The following is an 18,265-nucleotide window of genomic DNA, read 5'->3' on the forward strand; positions in this document are numbered from 1 at the left end:
CATGTAACTACGTCATTTAGTGGTGCAAAGTGTAAATTAGCAAAGGAATAGTCGCATGCCATGGAGGAGAGACTTATTATAGTAAGTAAAACAAACAGTTACCACAAAGTCAATACATTATCCTTTTTAAAGAATACAAAAAGCTTGAGGAATGCTTTTTAAAAAAGAAAACATTTTCCAAGTACCCAGTATGTTCCATATTCAAAAATTATGAAACTGCCACTTTTCTCAAGGGAAACAGAGACCATTTTCTTCCAAATGACCGAAATATACAGAAGACACCACGATTTTTTTAAAATTAGAAACATGCTGTATTGCTGATAATCTTAAAGGACATTAGGAAGCATTATTTAATGATTTATCGGTATTCAGCACGCATTGTTGTGATGAAATACCCATTGCAGAGGCAGGGAAAATTTTGCGTAGTATGCCGTTTTCAAAGTACATATCCATTCAGTGGAGAAACAAAGTCAGACAACACATCAGACGTGTTAGTGCTGATTTTGTAGTTCTTTGAGCAGCGTATCCTCAGTAATTCCATATCTACAAACGTATTAGTAATATAAATTTTCTATTTGTTACTATCGATATCTCGTGCAGTAATAACTAATCTCTCGAGTAGTATCTTTGGTTTGATATCGAGTGGTATTTCTTGCGAATGCTCTGAAAACTACAATTTCTTTAATGCTATCTTTGAAAATACGTATGTTCGTAAGCAGACGGTAGTTCAAACATATACATCAAGCGTTGTTGTAGGTTTGTTGTGAACGATGAGCAGGTTAACAGAAGAAATGGTTGTTGCGAGAACAAAAACATCAGATATATCGTTAGTGCGCAAACTGAATTGCTGGTAAGCATTTTTTCCTGTAAAAAATATATATATAACAGTTTCTAGTGAGACATGAAGTGTTGTGCTTCATGCACATTGATACGCATCAGCAGTTTTGAGCTGAAACTACATTTATGTTTACAGGGGAAGCAATCTATGTGATGTAAGCCTTCTTAGGCGCATGCCAAATGTTGAACTGCTTTCGTTAAGGTATGTAATATGCTTCTACATTGCTTAAACGTTAAGTATTTGTTTGTGCTTTCGATTTGTTAGTGGCAATATTTTGTTTATGGTATCATTTAATTATTATATCGTAATTAATCAGATAACTATATTTCGTTGAGCAGTGGCACAATAATTTGATGATCGCTTCATTCTTTCGAACAGTTTTAATTCGTCGTTGCTAACGAAACTGTGTATGTTTTTACGTCATATTTCTGGCGTAATCATAATAATTTTCAGATACAGAAGTGTCATTACGAAGTTGTTAAGTGACTGATATTGTTTGTTTTGATGGGTTCCGCACTGCAGGTAACAGTGAGCGTCACGCGTATTCGGATACAGGTATATATGTGTGTTTCTTCTGACAGTGCTCTTTTCATGTATCGGGAAGAAGTACAAGCGAAGACGAAAATATCAACATGTTTCGGATTAGTATACATTCAAAATGCACTTCTGAATATGCAAAAGAGACTATTTGAATATCAGCAGTGACTGAAAATTATATTATCCGACAATATGTATGAATTTGGACGTAGGTGTTCCTGAACAATATGCCTAATGTATTTTATTACTGACAGCCAAATTAGCTTTCTGTTTACAGAGAAAATACTTACGAAGATGTGTCAAAGATAACTGCGTTTCACTGTATTTGCCATTATATCGAAAATATGTAGGTAACTTTTTGAATGTAGTGTACCCCCTTGACTTTAATAGGAAATTATTTCTGTATTAAATCAGTTTCTGTGCCGCTTATAGGCCCGTATTGTGTAATACCTACCCGGAAGTTATTAATGGTCCAAGTTATGTACTGAATAAGCTTAGTTATTTATGTAGTTCATCGTGATTATACATGTTTCTTTAAGTAAGCATTCATGATTTATGCCTCCGCAATAACCTGTCTGCATTCAACACCAGGCATAAAAACGGAAAGATCTAGGGACCATAGTCGTAAAGCCCTTTTATTACTATTATTAGTAGTAGCTGCACTTTTGGCTTGAGAAATGTGAAAGTGTGTGTTATTAAGATACGTCAGCATAACAGGGCTGTTTTGAAGATTTTACTTTTTTCTCAAATTGCTGCTAGTTGTGTAATATTGTTTTTCTGACTCTAGCTACTGAATATGACATCTTTATTTGGAATGATTTCATCGCAGTTATGGCATTTGTGTTCCAGAACATTGATCATCAGAATCTTTAGCATATTACCATGTTGGCTCAGTTAAGGGGATTAATTCCAATCAAGTATCGCAGTACAGAGGACTATTTGAAAGCCATCGTTGCCAAAGCGTCTTAGAAGAGTCGTCTTCTATCCACACTGATCATTCTATCTGCAACGTATAAAGTTCGGTGTACGAAACTTCTTGTGAGAACAGAACTGTTTCTCTGATGCGACTTCAAGCTGTACATTTGACTTTCATGGGGCTGCTCTTACAAACTGATCTATCTAGTCGCGTCTGCGTAGCTTCACGTTGTCAGATTCTCACAGGTGCAAGGCCAGCAAACTATACTGATATTTGGTGTTCGGAACATATGTGAATGGTGTGGCAAAATTACAGCTGTGAAGTCAATTGTTAAGAGCGCTACTTTCGAAACCCAAGAGTCCGGATGCTGTTTCGTTAAAGTTTTCATCTGTTGGGGAAATTTCGTAAAACCCTACACTATATATAAATTAACGCACCGCTCGGATAGAAGACATGCTTACCCCCCCCCCCCCCATACCTTCCCGTTCCAAGAAATTGTAAATGGCTACTCCCAGCGGGGCTTGAACCCGAACTTTTAGTTCACTAGAAGAGCTGTATCAACCCAGGTATCCGAGCTCGTCTTTCGGACCTGGCCCAAGACTTCCCTCCGTCGCTATCTCGTTCTAGCTCTAGTCTTATTAAGGTCGAAAAAAGTCTGCGAATGTCAGTTTTGTTTTAATATAAGTGCGGTCATACCTGTCTGTGTTACGTTAAACTCAACTCTGCTACTTCCTTCAACAATGTGCTGGAGTAGACTGTTGGTTCCCAGAATTCGGTGAATAAATAGCTCGCGGCATTTGCGATGGTATTTTTATTTTTGTATCGTAGCCAGCCTGTCATGAAAAGGTAATGGAACATAACTCCATTTGTCATACAGTGTGCAACTTCATCGGTACACTACTCGTGATTTTTTTAAGGAACTGAAAATGTTTGAGTATAGAAACTATAAATTCTTGCCATATTTTTGGATTTCATTTTGTAAACGTGCCAGAGTTATGTCAGAGATACAGCAACTGAATTTGCGTTCGATAATATTTTTGGAACAGTTCAATGCAATAAAAGCATTTGTTGACTCTCAGAATAGTGCTTCACAAAAGAAAGATAGGCCTATGTTTAATTTTAACGTACCGCCCTCGATGAGGCGATCAGAGACGATGCACTAGCTATCGGTTTTGAGAAACATGAAGAAGGAAATCTGCTGTGTACTCTTCAAATCACCCACATTTAAACTATTTGTAGAAACCTACATGTGTGTGACCTTATATCCATTAGAGTTCCGTTCCACACGAATCCGATTATAGTGACGTTTATCAGTTTTAGATACTTGTCTCCGATGCTTCCCGTAATAACACGCCGCATATCTCTGTTCTCCATTCCATTCGCTTGTAAGGCACTAGCTGAACGTCAGTGTTTAGTAGCTGTTCTTTGTTACTTAGTAGTCCACCAGTATGTATTGTTTACTCGATTAATTTTTCTCTTAGGTGCTGATCTACTGGGTATAGCGTGAGTAAAAACAAGTGATTAAGGTACTAGGAATCAAACTTGGTTCCTCCCTAACACGAGCCCACGTACTAATACAAAGCAGAAGATGGTTTTCTAGATTCCATATCCATGAAATGTTAGATATGAAGAAATGGCCATCAACATATAAACCCATTGCATGTAATGACAGCCAGTGGTGGAATTTGAATACGTAATGTTTTTTTCGGACAGAAGTATTCAGTTTTTAGCAGTCAGTATGTATAAAAGTTGAATGAAAGAGATCGGAGTTGACGACCTCTCTTACGTGTTTCACACAGCTGTGAAATCTGAACGTTGGCACATGAAAGAATACGGTACTTTAATCAGGAGTTGCACGAAAGCCAACTTCCATGTGCCGGCAGCGTATCTAAACGTCTAACCGTAGTCAGCGAAGGAATCCACTAATGGCGCTCAAGTCACGCAAGGGCATACTGTTTCACCTTTTTCATTCAACCATAGTGGAAAAAAGGAGGAAAACGTGTAGTGCTGTTTAATTTCTTGGTTTACTATTTGCTGGTGTGTGTGTGTGTGTGTGTGTGTGTGTGTGTGTGTGTGTGTGTGTGTGTGTGTCTTCGACGTCAAGGACGTCCCAAACCTGCAACCACACATTAAAACACAGAGAAACGCACAATCAGATATTGAACGATCGGCTGTCAGAGGAGTGTTAATTACTGGAGATTGCTAGTGAAAGTGTGCAGGTCATTTTACAGGAATGGTTAAGTATGATAAAGCTTTGTGCAAAATAGGTACAACATTTGTTAAATACTGACAAAAAGAATATGAGAGACAGCTTCTCATCAAGATTTGGATGGTTTTAAAATGATCACTAATGATTTTTTGTGCCGATTTACTAATGTGTTTGAAAAGTGGATGCACAATCTCACAGTGCAAACGAACAGCTGGAGTGCCGAACAGGATGGAGTCGTTTTTTATTGGAATGTAAAGGATTTTCTTCGTATTTATTGCCTTCCAAAAGGTAAAATAGTAGCTGTCGGAAAGTACACAAGTATTCTGGTCAAACTATTTCACAAAGAACCCATAAATTGGAAAATAATATATCAACAGGACAATGCACCATCCCACAAAGATGTTTTTGAAGTAAGAAAACTGAGGCTTTTGAAGTTAGGTTTGGAAGATCCTTACTATTCACGTTTTTATGGCCATTGACATTCACATATTCTCAAATCTGAGGACATCTGTTGCTGAAAAACGTTTTGAACAAAATCAAGGCCCTAAGGGAACTGTATAAGGGTATTTTTGTGTCTTCCAGACAGGCAGTTATCGACAGTACTTGCATTGTGGAAAAATACTGAACAAAGTTCCATTGTAGGTAAATGCTTTATCATAAAAAACCTTGCATTTTGGAAAGCACAGCCCTTAATTACCAGCCGAGAAGTTTTCACTTCCCCCTCGTAATACCACTGTTCCGACAAGAAAGGCGGGCGCATTTAACGAGTTTTTGTGATCAAAGTAGCGGCTTGATGTTAGTTGTAAACTGTTGGGCGGATGAACTTCACGGTCGGTATACAAAATAACTCATCCGACGTCTCGGTTCATTTTTTCTTCCCTTCAATAAAGCTGCTTGTCTGTGCTTTGTGAATACAAAGTTAATTAACATGACGAAAAGCTATAATAAACTAACTCATTTTTGCAGGCAAGTTAGGACACAATGTCCCGCGTTATTATTTAAGGAGTGCAGAGTTGCTAGCTTGTTTTTCCTTGTGTGTCTATGGGATAGTCTAGATACTCAAGTAGTATGTATTATAGAACGAAACAACACTGATGGGAGAGGACCAGCACCAAAAAATTATTTATGTAGAGTAATGAAATTTGGGGAATACATTTGTCGAGGTAACATAGTCAATCGTTTAACATTGCGAGATCACAGGTCAGTGCAAGCCGAAGATAAGCCATTGCAAATGTGAAATGCTGCTACATTAATAACCGGTGTAACCGCCAGAATGCCGAATACAAGCATGCAAATGTGCATGCATTGTGTTTTATAGGTGCCGGATGTCGATTTGTGGGATGGAGTTCCATGCCTGTTGTGCTTGTGGACGGTGAATGCTGGTTGTGGATGACGCTGGAGTTTTCCTCCGATTATGACTCGTGCTCGATTGAAGACAGATCTGATGATCGAGCAGGCCAAGGCAACGTGTCGACATTATGTAGAGCATGAGCGGTTACAATAGCGGTATGTGGGCGAGTCTTATGCTGGTGGAAAACATACCCTGGAATGCTGTTCATAAATGGTAGCACAACATGTCGAATCGCCAGATTGACGCACAACTTCTCAGTCAGGGTGCGTCGGATAACCACGAGTGTGTGCTGCTGCTGTTATAAGAAATCGCACCCCAGACCATAAATCCAGGTGTAGGTCCAGTGGTCTAGCACGCAGACAGATTGGTTGTAGGCCCTCAAATGGTCTTCTTGTAACCAACACACGGCCATCACTGACACCGAGGCGAAACAAGCTTTCATCAGGAAACACAACAGACTTCCACCCTGCCCTCCAATAAGTTTTCGCTTGACACCACTGCAGTCGCAAGTTGCTGTGGTTTGGGATCAGTGGAACGCACACTACAGGGCGTCTGGCTCGGAGCTGTCCTTGAAGTAACAGATTTGTAACAGTTTGTTGTGTCACTGCGGTGCCGACAGCTGCTCAGATTGCCGCTTCAGATGCAGTACTATGCGCCAAACCCATACTCCGAACACGATTGTCCTCTCTCTTGGTAGTGCCACGTGGCCCTCCGGAATCCGATCTTCTTGAGACCGTATGTTCCCGTGACCATCACTGCCAGTAATCATGTACAGTGACTACATTCCTGCCGAGTCTGTCTGCAGTATCGCAGAAGGAACATCCAGCTCTCGTAGAGTCATTACACGACCTCGTTCAAACTCAGTGAGGTGTTGCTAATGGTGTCTTTGTCGCCTCAAAGGCATTCTTGACCACCAACAACGCACTACGTCATATCTCAACTGCAACTAACGCTAATGACCGTTACAGCGTGTATTTAAAGCAAACCTGATTTGCATCCACATAGTGGCGTTACTGGCGCGAAATTTGAGTAGACCTCATCTGGCCGATGTAGAAACAGGCTTACTAACTTTCGTTTATGTCGCTCAAATCCTTCTTGGTGGAGCTTCTTTTCGTCACTGTATATGCATATACCTGTAAATTCGTAATGATACCACATCGGAAGATCTGGTCCACTACAACACATATTTGGCCATTTTGCGTTGCGCTTTCCAAAATTCTAATCTTGGTGGATTGTACTCAGGTGTTTCAAATCTCCAATAATCTTTCGTATGAGGAGGAGAGGAGGGGGGAGAGGATAACAACGAATACAATAGTCACCGCCCTCCTTAGCTGCGATATCAGTTTAAAACTATGTAAAAGGAAGACAGGCATACCACTGAAATTTTCTATTTTTCTCGTGAGTGTATATTCTACAATGGCATAATAGTTTTTCGATGAAATCGCTTATATAACTAGTGATTAGGATAGAAAAGTTACATGTCTGTGGTATTGCCCTCTGGATAATTTGTAGGCCAGATGTATACTTCTGCAACTCAAGAAATTTCTTGAAGCCACGGCCGATTCCGCCCACTTGGGAGAGTAACCTAATGATTTTAGTCTCGGCGGGTCGTTAGGCTGTTATACTCTGTGCTTTAATACTCAAAACAAAGACGACGAACTTCGCGTCTGAGAGGAGCCGAATTAGTGGTGTGCAAAGGATGGAAAAACGTCAGAATGTCCATTTTTAGTTCGAGCTTCTGCACTGAAATTTTAAGGGTCTATAAGCCTGTGAAGTTGATTACTGGTTGCCGGCCGAAGTGGCCGTGCGGTTCTAGGCGCTACAGTCTGGAACCGAGCGAACGATACGGTCGCAGGATCGAATCCTGCCTCGGGCATGGATGTGTGTGATGTCCTTGGGTTAGTTAGGTTTAATTAGTTCTAAGTTCTAGGCGACTGATGACCTCAGAAGTTAAGTCGTATAGTGCTCAGAGCCATTTGATTACTGGTTCGACCACTTTAAATAAATAAATATGCGCGTTCTTTTTGCAGGAGATAATTAGACCTGCATCGAAGAAGTAACAGGCCATGATATTGTTGCGAGAACCATCCACGTATTTTCCTGGCACGGTTTTTGGAGACCACGGAAAATATGGCTCTGAGCACCATGGGACTTAACTTTTGGGGTCATCTGTCCCCTAGAACTTAGAACTACTTAAACCTAACTAACCTAAAGACCTCACACACATCCATGCCCGAGGCAGGATTCGAACCTGCGACCGTAGCGCCTAGAACCGCTCGGACACCCCAGCCGGCAGACGGAAAATATCAATCAAGATGGTTAGGCTAGGTTGCTCGTGGAAAAGGTCACTGAATGTTTGTACGAACGTTGTGGTCAGTCCAAAAAATATTATCTAATTGAGGTTGATGAGTGTCTTTCTTTTTCATTTCGTAACCTGCGATGGGTGTGAAGACCGTCAATAGGCGAAAAAGTGACGTATTCGTAACTTACCACTTGTATAGAAGCTGGATGACTGTAGCTAGTACGACTGTGCACCAGACTAAAACAAAACAAAAAAATAAGACTAAAACGTGCTTTGTCCACAATGAGCAGTGCTTTTCTGGACAAGGAAACTCGCTAGAATCAGTGACTGGCAAGAAGAAAAGTTGTGATGTCAAGATCATGTTGTGTACGGGTCTAAAGATGTCATTGCAGAAGTCACATCAATCTTTGACAGTAACATCTTGGCCTAACAATTAGACTGTATTGACGTCGGTAGGGAAAAGCACAGAATTCTACGGTCTCTTCATCAATTATCATTTTACTTTGATAACAGCGATAAGCTTTATCAATTTTGTTTCCAGATTGATGCGGTGCGCTTATATGCTTCATGATTATTCTCGTCATACTCAACGCTTCTTAACTCTTATATAAATTCTCGTGGCATGAAATGATGTGGCCTATGACGTTAACGTCTGCAATTGTATTATCAGATAGACTTCCCTTGCTAGAAAGCGGGAGCTTCCTCGAAAGTTGCCCTAGCAAGTTGCTCTTTACAGCGAGCCCGCACAGAATGTGACAAAATATTTCTACTGGTCGATAAAGCCGTCTGCGCTGTCGGGTTCTGTCTTTCTACTGGCACGTCAGCCTTGATGTGAAATATTGGCGACAAGTCAGGTCTAATTCTTGAGTCACCTGGCAGACATGTTGTAAAGAAGTGATGCGGGCCCTTTGAGCCCATAATCTGTACTACACAATATGTTGTAGAGGAAATAAAATTTGTTTGGTGACTAATTTATGTCGTGATATCAATTTTTCAGACTGCAAGTCGTAATTGCTTCCGGAAACAAACAAGTTTTTAGGCACGAAGTTTTTATGGTAATGTAGTAAAATGTGAATAATGTGATCTGTGCAGAGCCAAACATTTTCGGTTTTCAAGGTTAAAAGTAAGTGAAAGTTTTTTGGACAGCCTCGCAATAGCAGCAGTGTTGGGATTGCATCAGCAAGTTAAATGTTTTGGAAATTGATATAAAAAAATTTATTTTTATTCAAAATCATTTTCTGGTCGAACCTCAGATACGTTAAGGCACACATTTACATAAAACCCGATCGATTAGAGCAAAATGTAATGTCAGTTATAACAACTGTATAGGTTACTATTAAACAGTTAAGATATTGATCTCCAACAACTGAGTTCGACTCACAAATGTTCATGTGGATTAAGATTCGGGAAAGGCGCTGAAATGTGATGGACAAGTGTGCTGATATGACACTAATCCTGGGAATGAGGACGACTTCCCCTCTAGCACACCCAATTCAAATGGCGGCATGAATTACTTTCCGCTTTAATGAAGGCCGCTTATTAATGGCCGTTTTCAAAAATAAAAATTTAAAAAAAACCGGGTGATTTTCTTCGTGAAGCAACCACTGCAACCCATAAGTTGTGCTACTGGAAACATTGGTAATGTTATGACAACGGGTGTTAGTTTGAAGTTCATAAATATTTTTTTAAAAATTGCAGAATATTTTATTCTCATCAGTAGGGGGCAGAAGCTAATACGATGGTTAGTTTATCCGTGATTGGTAAGGCGATGTGGACACAGAGAGACGACTTGAGGAGATCTCCAGAAAGATGTCGTTTGGAAACACGTGTCTTATTTGCGAACATATTAAGAAAATGTTTTGATGGTATAGTTTTCCCCAAATATAATGCACAACACAAATGAACAGTTTCAATCTTCTTCCAAACTACATAACCTAAAATACACTGTCATAAAAATATTAGTACTCCCTTTTAGAGGTTTCCAGCTCACTCAAGATTTATTGTTGGAACTATGAATATGGAATACACGAAATGATTACATTTACAGATCAATAGCACAAGCAGTTCTGAGATGCAAGGCGGGGGGTGCAACATTGACACACACGTGAATAAAATGGCAAATGGTCCCTTTAAGATTCCCAAGCTCAAAAACATCGTCGGTGTCACCCACACACCTATATTGAGCACTTTAAAAATGTGCCTGTGCAGAGAGAACCTGTGGCAGAATCCTAGATATCTGCTGGCAGGCAATGATCACTGCACATCAGGGCACCAAACAGGAGGCCTGAAAAATCATAAACAAAATCACGTTCAAATTTCGTTGACTGGTTTTGAATGGTCCGTTAGTGGTTCCACCCTGTACGCCAGAGCAAAAGTCGCGATCGCACTCCATTAAAGAGGGGTGCGATCACATTTAGTGGAGTTGCTGATCCATTATGGCCTTAGAGAAGAGTGGAATCATCCAGGGGGGGGGGGGGGGGGAGGGTGTCAGCATTGTCAAGAACGTCGTGTTGTTGCTCATCACATTGTATCCTGTCGTTTTCGACCGCGGAATGTGAGCGAATCAAAGTCCAAAGGAGAGGGATGGTTTCATTGGCGTTCTGAATGCCATCCCGTGAGGCTTCTTCGTATTGATTCTTAGCGGTGATGTCTGAAAAGTTTTCCTCGTCCACCCATAAGAAAACCGCGTGATTTCAATGCTTGGCGTCGCGGTTCTGGCCTCCATCGCAGAGGCGTCAAAAGAAGACTCAAATATGATTAAGGTGGTGTGTGACGACACTCCCATCGTGTGACACGTCAACGGTGGTAATGAGCAGAATTGTGGTGAAATTTGGTGCCAATGTGACTCATTAGGCCACCTCGCACTGCACACGAGCTTCTGAGCTGTGACCTTCTTTTCGCACGTGTTGAAGCTTTGCTGTTTGAAGCGTTGCCGAGCCCGAGGGTGGCGTCACAGGCCACCACGCATTTGCGTCAGTACAGAGAAACGTTGTAGGTACATTTAAGCCAAATGTCAAACTTCTACGACGCGCAATGGGAGACATTTATGGGGTTTCGAAAAAGTGACCCATTAATTGTGTTGTGCAGTGTAGAACCTGGCTGCTGACTGTACAAATATATATAATGTGCGTGAAGATATGAAACTACCAAATATTGTGTGATTAATTGGTGGATGGCAAGTCACTGGACTCTGTCACAACCTTCAAGTATCGAAGAGTATCAGTCTGGGGCGATTTAAGGTGAACGACCTAGCTGTGGGGAAAGGCATGTACCTGCTATTTATCAGAAGAATCGTAAGGAAGTGTAATTCACCCACGGAAATAGTTCGCTTACAAATCCCGACGAAGTGCGTTGGCCTTACCCTTAGCAAGATGGAATAACCTAAGAGACGAGAGAAAATTCGGAGAAGAGGTGCATGCTTCGTCACAGGGTAACTGTAGCTGTCGTGAAAGCGTCAAAGAAGTGCTCAACAAATACCATGGGAGACTAGAAGAAAGTTTTGCATCCTTCGGAGCCTTACTCTCTAAAGTACGACAGCCTATGTGTCTTTGTGAGTCAAGAACGTATTTCTCTCTGTAACTTACTCTTGAGTAAGGATCTCGAGGGTGAAAAGGGAGATTCGGACAGGCACAGAAGAGTACGGGCAATCTTTCCTTCCGCACACTGTCCGCGCTTGGAACAGAAAGAGAATAAAAATTACTTTCATATACCGTCCGCCAAACGCTGTACGGCGTACAAGTGTAGACGAGGTGATCTACTTGCCTGTTGCCCTGTAGATAAATGCAGGATGTTTTATTAGTTGCAGTGGTAACACCTGTTCCATCTGATCACCGACCACAAGCTGTCGTGCGTGGCTGGCAGTAGGATGGGTGACCGTTCGGGTCTGCGGAGAGCTGTTGGCCAGCGGTCTGCACTCAGCCTTGTGAGGTCAATTGAGGAGCTACTTCATTAAGTAGCGGCTCCGGTCACGAAAGCTGAAAACAGCCGGGAGAGCGGTGTGCTGACCTCATACCCCCTCCATATCTGCACCCTAGGGCCTTTCGAGGCATGATCGGACGGAGTTTGGTTTCAGTAAGTAGTCGACAAATTAAAAGTATGTAGAAAGAGAATGAAAGCAAAGCATGTATAAAACACTTACTTCTCTATAATGTGACCATTATTCAATAGACATCTCACCTATACCCATACCTACACATTGGGAGCCTCTTCTGAATTCTGGGTATAGACACTATTAAGTAGAAGGTAACGGTGGAAGGAACGCCATATGTAATGAAATCAGAAAATAAAAATTTTGGGAGGGACAAACCTGAAAAATGAAGCGAAAATACAGTGCGCTCGACATTGTGTACCCAATAAGAAGAGAATCAGTTACCAAGGAAATCCAATATATCTAAGTGAAAAGAAATTTTTTTGATCTGACCAGGTTTAATACTATTTGTTGTTTTCTGCAACAAACTTGATGGGACGTACACGTGCAAATTTATCTAGATGTAAAGAATCGCATACATTTGTACTGTCACGAAGTTGCTCCGGGATGCACGTAGATTTTCTCGAAACAACATTCTGCCTTCCTAAGGTTACCGTTGTCCAACAGCCTAACGTTGTCTCCTAGTAAGTGCAACTTTTACAGATACCTACTAACTAGCAATTTTGTCTCATCGGCGATTCTATCTTTTCGTTGATTTTGTAAGTTTATTAGGAAACCTCTGTGACATTAACCACTGCGTAGAACACAATGATGTTTTTTTGTTTTATGCAATGGGAGAAAAATCGGTACCATTAAAACAATCGTTCCAAGAGCAGCTGTTAATGAATTTGCTTTATTTGATAAAATTAATACACTTTCTAATTTTCTCGACGTATCGTAAAACAGAAACATTGCAACAGAAACCTACCCTACACGAAGCAAAGACAACAATTAGCAATAAAGACGATGAGATGAAAGACATCACCAACGAGATTTTCGCGTTTTAAAGTATCGCTGGGCTGCTGCAACCGACATAGACTTATTCAACTGATGGAGACAGAAAGACATTGAGTGGAAGGTTAGCTCATTTTCAGAAAAATGAGGCACATAAAACGACCTCAATTATCATGTGATCTCTTCACTATGTGTCACTATATGATTCCCAGCTTCCAGACACTTCACATAACGCGCATAAAGAGTATAGTTAGAATCTGTCAACTCGGAGAAGCGCGATCGAACAGAGCGTGGCAGCAAAGCCAAAAAGTTCGTCATTCACAGGGGTTACATGTGCTCAGGCCCATAATTAGCAATGTTGTGTAGTGGATGCGTGAATGAAGGAGTGAACCCAATGATAGCTGTGATATGCCTAAGAAATTGATACGGGCAATGAAACTCAAAATTGACCACATCGGACCGTTCTTTAGATAACCTTGTCAAAAACTGCAGAGGATTTTCGTTGCAGCTCTGATACAGAAGTCATTGGCAGAACATTTCATCGTTCTGCTTCCCGGAAGCAACTATCCACAAGAACAAAGGTGCACTGTCGATTGCAGCTATTAGAACATCTCCTTAATTCGTTTGTGGAGGAACTGAAGGTTTTACAGGGTCGCGATCCACGGTACACGATGTAGCCTCCGATGGGCGTCTATGAACTTAGCGAATAGCAGGCCAGAGTGTGCTAAGATGATCGCGAAATTCTGTGGAGGTGCCGTGATGGTCTAGAGCGGTTATTGTGGGATAGGGTTCGGAATATTGGTTTCGCTCGCTGTAAAAATGAATGCACATGTATTTTAAAAAAAGTTTTAAGTAAGAGTATGGCTTTCATAGTACGGCATCAGTTTAGAATCGTATTTTTTTATCGGCATGGCGATTTTCGTGCCTAAAAAGCAGGTACCACTTCGTCGTGATTCGAAGAAAATCAGATGAATATGGTTACCTGCTCTGCTACATGCACCGATCTAAACGCCATCGGACTTTCTGGGATAAACTGCTGCTACGACTGCGGTTCAGCTCAGTTCGCCCAAAACCCTGACTACATCTGTTGGCTGTGCGTAAGGAACAATGTAAAGAAATCCCGCCTTGAGTTAGTGCAAGGTCCTCCACAAAGATGAGGCGCTGTAATAATAGCCAAAGGTGCCATCACACACGATTAGTAATATGTCCGTCGTCTTTAGAACGGTCAGGATTGGCGATTAGAGACTTTTGGCTACATAAGATATGGCTGAGTTCTCTTAAACATTCCTTACATATGTCCAGCTCCTCTAGCCGAGAAGATCTTTGGTGGCTTTAAACCTCACAGAGCAGATACACACTCAGCGTCAAATTTTTGAAAAGAGGTTTGATCGCGATGTAGAAAGTGCAATATCTTACTTGATTTGGAAGAGGCATATGAGATAATCTTCCAGCATAAAATGTGGAGCATTTATGAGTACTTTGCGATATCAAGGAAACCGATCAGGACGGTAAATGTACTTTCATGGGCATGACCAGTAAACTTAAACTGGGAACCAGTTAAACGAGAGTCTCAGCGTAATATTGTACAGAAACTGAGTCGTGGCAAATTACCTTCTTGACCAAGAGTTTTAGACGATAAGTCTGAAGATCAGCAGCGATAAAACCAAACTCCTCATTTTGTGGAGATAAAAATATGGAGTCGACAACATTCATATAAAAGGTAGAATAACTGAAATAATAATCACATTGTGTTACCTGTGAACTCTACCCGTTTTCAGAAACATGACGTCAAAATTATGGTCTAGACCGCTGGGCTTGCATGTTTCGGTCTTCTCTTATTCTTCGCATTTAAAGTTGTGTCCGTGGGGGTGGGGGTTGCAGATGGGATTGTACCAGACCTTTGTAGCTCTGAACATTCTGTACGACAGCGGGACCTGTTACGTGAAAAATGTTGAACCGTCATGACTTAATGATCTTCAAAAATTCTGGTTCAATTCTTTATCTGCGGATGGTTGAAGCAACTCACCAATGCAGATATTTCGAGGACGTAAAAAAAAAGTCTGGTGTACTATAGGGCATACGTGTGAAACACATACGATAGGTAGCTTACGCTATGTGAATGAGGCACTATATCGTGCGAAGAACTTCTGACGGTGGAAACAAAATAGCCTTTTCAATGCCAGATAATGTAGAGATCAGCTGAAGAAAGGCCTGGGTCTATTGGTTGTACCAGAGACTAACAGTATCTGACACAGGACAGAAAATGAAGGAAATATATCATGTGGACGACCGGAATCCTACTAAACTCACGTGACCAGCAGTAAGAGGAGACGACGACGACGGCGCAATGAGCTGTCTTGGGATAGACTTCGAAGTCAGAAGTATTAAAGTATCAGTACTATTTTTACGGCGACTTTCAAGTGTTCAGATAGCTGTTTCTCTCCTTTGTTGTTTCATGTTTATTCTGATATTAATCTCCCTCGGTGTCGACAATTTACTTATGATAATTTGTGCGAGTAAATTGTGTATTTCATTCCATGCACCAGTCACCTAAAGCTGCGAGACACTGCATGAATTTTGATCCCGGAAGTGTTAACTTTTACTGGACGTAGATTATTCCGTATTTGGTAGATAAGAGTGGCGTCTGTTGTGTCGGACATTCTATGGACGCGACATCTGTTTGATAAAAAAGTTTCAGCGTGGATGCGCAACTAACGTACGAACTTCTACGGGGATCAAAATTCTGCGAGTATGGGGATAGCGGGCGGGGGTCTTTGCGGTGCGGCGTGGGGGAAGCTGGGAATTTGGGTCTGACGAAAAGCGTGTCTGGATGGCCGAGGCGGTTAAGCAACCGTTCTAGAGAAGCGGAGCATCCGAGTTAGAGTCCCGGTGCGCCACGAATTTTGAACTCTCGCCGTTGCATTGCCTCAGTGCCCTGTGCGGCTGGAAGTCATTATTTCTTTCCTATCTCTTTCCCACCTAGTTTCCTTTACATTCCCTTCAACCATGTATGCGGTGTCTGTCATTAGATATGACTTGAGCTTACAGAACACTTGGTCATAAAGCTATCCATGGTGGCGTACCTTAGTGTTTTAATTCGCTTTGACCTTAGCGGGACTTTTAGATTTTCTTCTAAGACTGTTCAGTTGAACGAAAAGTAAGATAAAGGTGCTCGGACAGTCTCTTTCATGCAACAGGTTGCCAAAAAGCGTGACTGTCGGTAACTTCATCTGTGACATAGTTTTCCTTTCCGGAGTTTGCTGGCTGTAGTCCGTTGATCGCCACATTCTAGTTTCGTTTTCCCTTTCTGATACCGTATAGGGAAACTGTCGCGCCAACTAGTTCTGTGCAATCCTGAAGTTAGCTGCTAAACGTACTTTTCTTTATTTTCGTCATTGCCCTGTGCACGGAATACGATCCATGTGGTTGATTTCAAGTCTTCCAGCTTTTGCTCTCCTCATTATCAGGACTCGGGGTTCATCCAGAACTCATCGTATTTCCATTCTGAATATATCAGATAGTACTCTGATAAAAACAATGTGATCTTCAACTTTATCACGATCTGGCACTACGTCTGCAGGTACAAATAAAGTTATCTGAACCAATTACCGCCCATTTTTCTATATAGTATCGTAACCACAAATTACGTATGGTTGACAGAACCTCCCTTCTTAACTCCGATACCAGCTTTCCACTCCACAATTGCTAACGTTTATACCTTCGTCGCCGCAAATACCAGATTTTGACAGGTAAACTAGGCGTGTGAATTGCAGTAGAAGTTCTTGAACATCATTGTGAAGACCATAAATATTTTTCTTCAATGATTCTTCTCTTTCACACTGTAGATATCGCTAAGGCGCCCACTTTGAAGGTAAGTTTGCTGCGTAGACTTTCTGTTGGATAGATGTGTCTTTGAATTTTATTACCTTTCTTGGTTACGCAACAAATATTGATTAGTTAAGTCCAGTTTCTTTATGATGCTTAAGAAAATTCCCACCGTTGGGATTATACACGGGTTGTACAAGAATATGGAAACACCGCGAGAAATGTATGCTTGAACACAAATGCAGAGTGAGCCAACCTACAGGTTGCTCTCTTGTATTTCACCACAAAAGGCACCTGTGCAGTGTCCTGCAATACGTTGCAAATGTCATTCGTGGTGAGAACAGTATTCTGTGTAGTTGTGAGTCAATCATGTCGAAGCTAAGTGAATTCGAACGTGGGCAACTTGTGCTGCTCTTATTGTGGGTGCTTGCATAAACAAGGTAGCCGACGTTTTTGGCTTTTCAGGAGTCGTACAGGGAAAGCATCTTCCGCTAAATAACAACTCGGACGAAAATGTGCTCTGACTGATAGTGACGGACGCTCATTGAAGAGGATTACGACGAAAAATAAGAGGACGAAAGCTGTAAAAGTCACTGCAGAACTGAGTATCACACTTGCGAGCACTATCAGCACCAAAATACCACAAAGGGAGGTCCAGAAGCGGGGGATTGCAAGGAGAGCTGGAATTCCAACATCATAAAAAATGCCCGTAACAGGAAAACATGGTGCCGAAGCCATCAAACCAGGACTATGAAGCAATGGGAGAATAATGTTACTTGGTCGTATGAGTCTTGTTTTACACTGTTTCCAACTTCTGCCCGAGTTTACGTGCCAAGAGCAGATCATGGCGATGGTTCGGTGGTGATTTTGGCAGACATATCGTGGTATTCCATGCGCTCCATGGTTATTCATTGCCAGAGGTTGTGGGACCAGTTTGGCTGATCAGATCTGTCCCATGTTACATTGTTGGTTCCTGTGTGGCGATACTGTGTTCCAGGACGAAAGTGCCGCTGCTCGCAAAGCTCCCTTCGTCCATGAATAGTTTTGTGGGCAGGAGGATGAACTGTCGCATCTACCCTGGCCACCACAATCACCAGATCCCAATGTTATTGAGCTTTTGTGGTCTACTTTGGAGAGAAGGGCGTGTGATCACTATCCACCTACATTATCGTTACCTGAACTTACCGCTATTTTGCAGGAAGAATAGTATTATGTATTTATCCATCCCGAGGCGACTGGAAGCTGTTTTGAATGCCAATCGGGCCTCCTACATGGTATTAGACATGGTAATGTGCTGTGTTTTTTGTTCAACCTCTCTATGGGGCACATTAGCTCAGACTGATTTTCTTGTAATCGAAACTAAAAC

The 18,265-nt window shown here is 41.6% G+C and overlaps 1 protein-coding gene across 1 annotated transcript in view; it reads left to right on the forward strand.

The window, feature by feature from the left end:
- Positions 1 to 720: 720 nt before the first annotated feature.
- LOC126183667 (uncharacterized) overlaps positions 721 to 18,265 on the forward strand; it is a 313,457-nt gene continuing 295,912 nt past the window's right edge. Inside the window, exons 1-2 of the mRNA XM_049925820.1 lie at positions 721 to 850; positions 974 to 1,039. Coding sequence (XP_049781777.1) covers positions 771 to 850; positions 974 to 1,039 — 146 coding nt within the window. The 5' untranslated portion in view covers positions 721 to 770. The remainder of the gene's footprint in view (positions 851 to 973; positions 1,040 to 18,265) is intronic.

Source organism: Schistocerca cancellata, chromosome 4 (assembly GCF_023864275.1).
Source record: "Schistocerca cancellata isolate TAMUIC-IGC-003103 chromosome 4, iqSchCanc2.1, whole genome shotgun sequence".
NCBI lineage: Eukaryota > Metazoa > Arthropoda > Insecta > Orthoptera > Acrididae > Schistocerca > Schistocerca cancellata.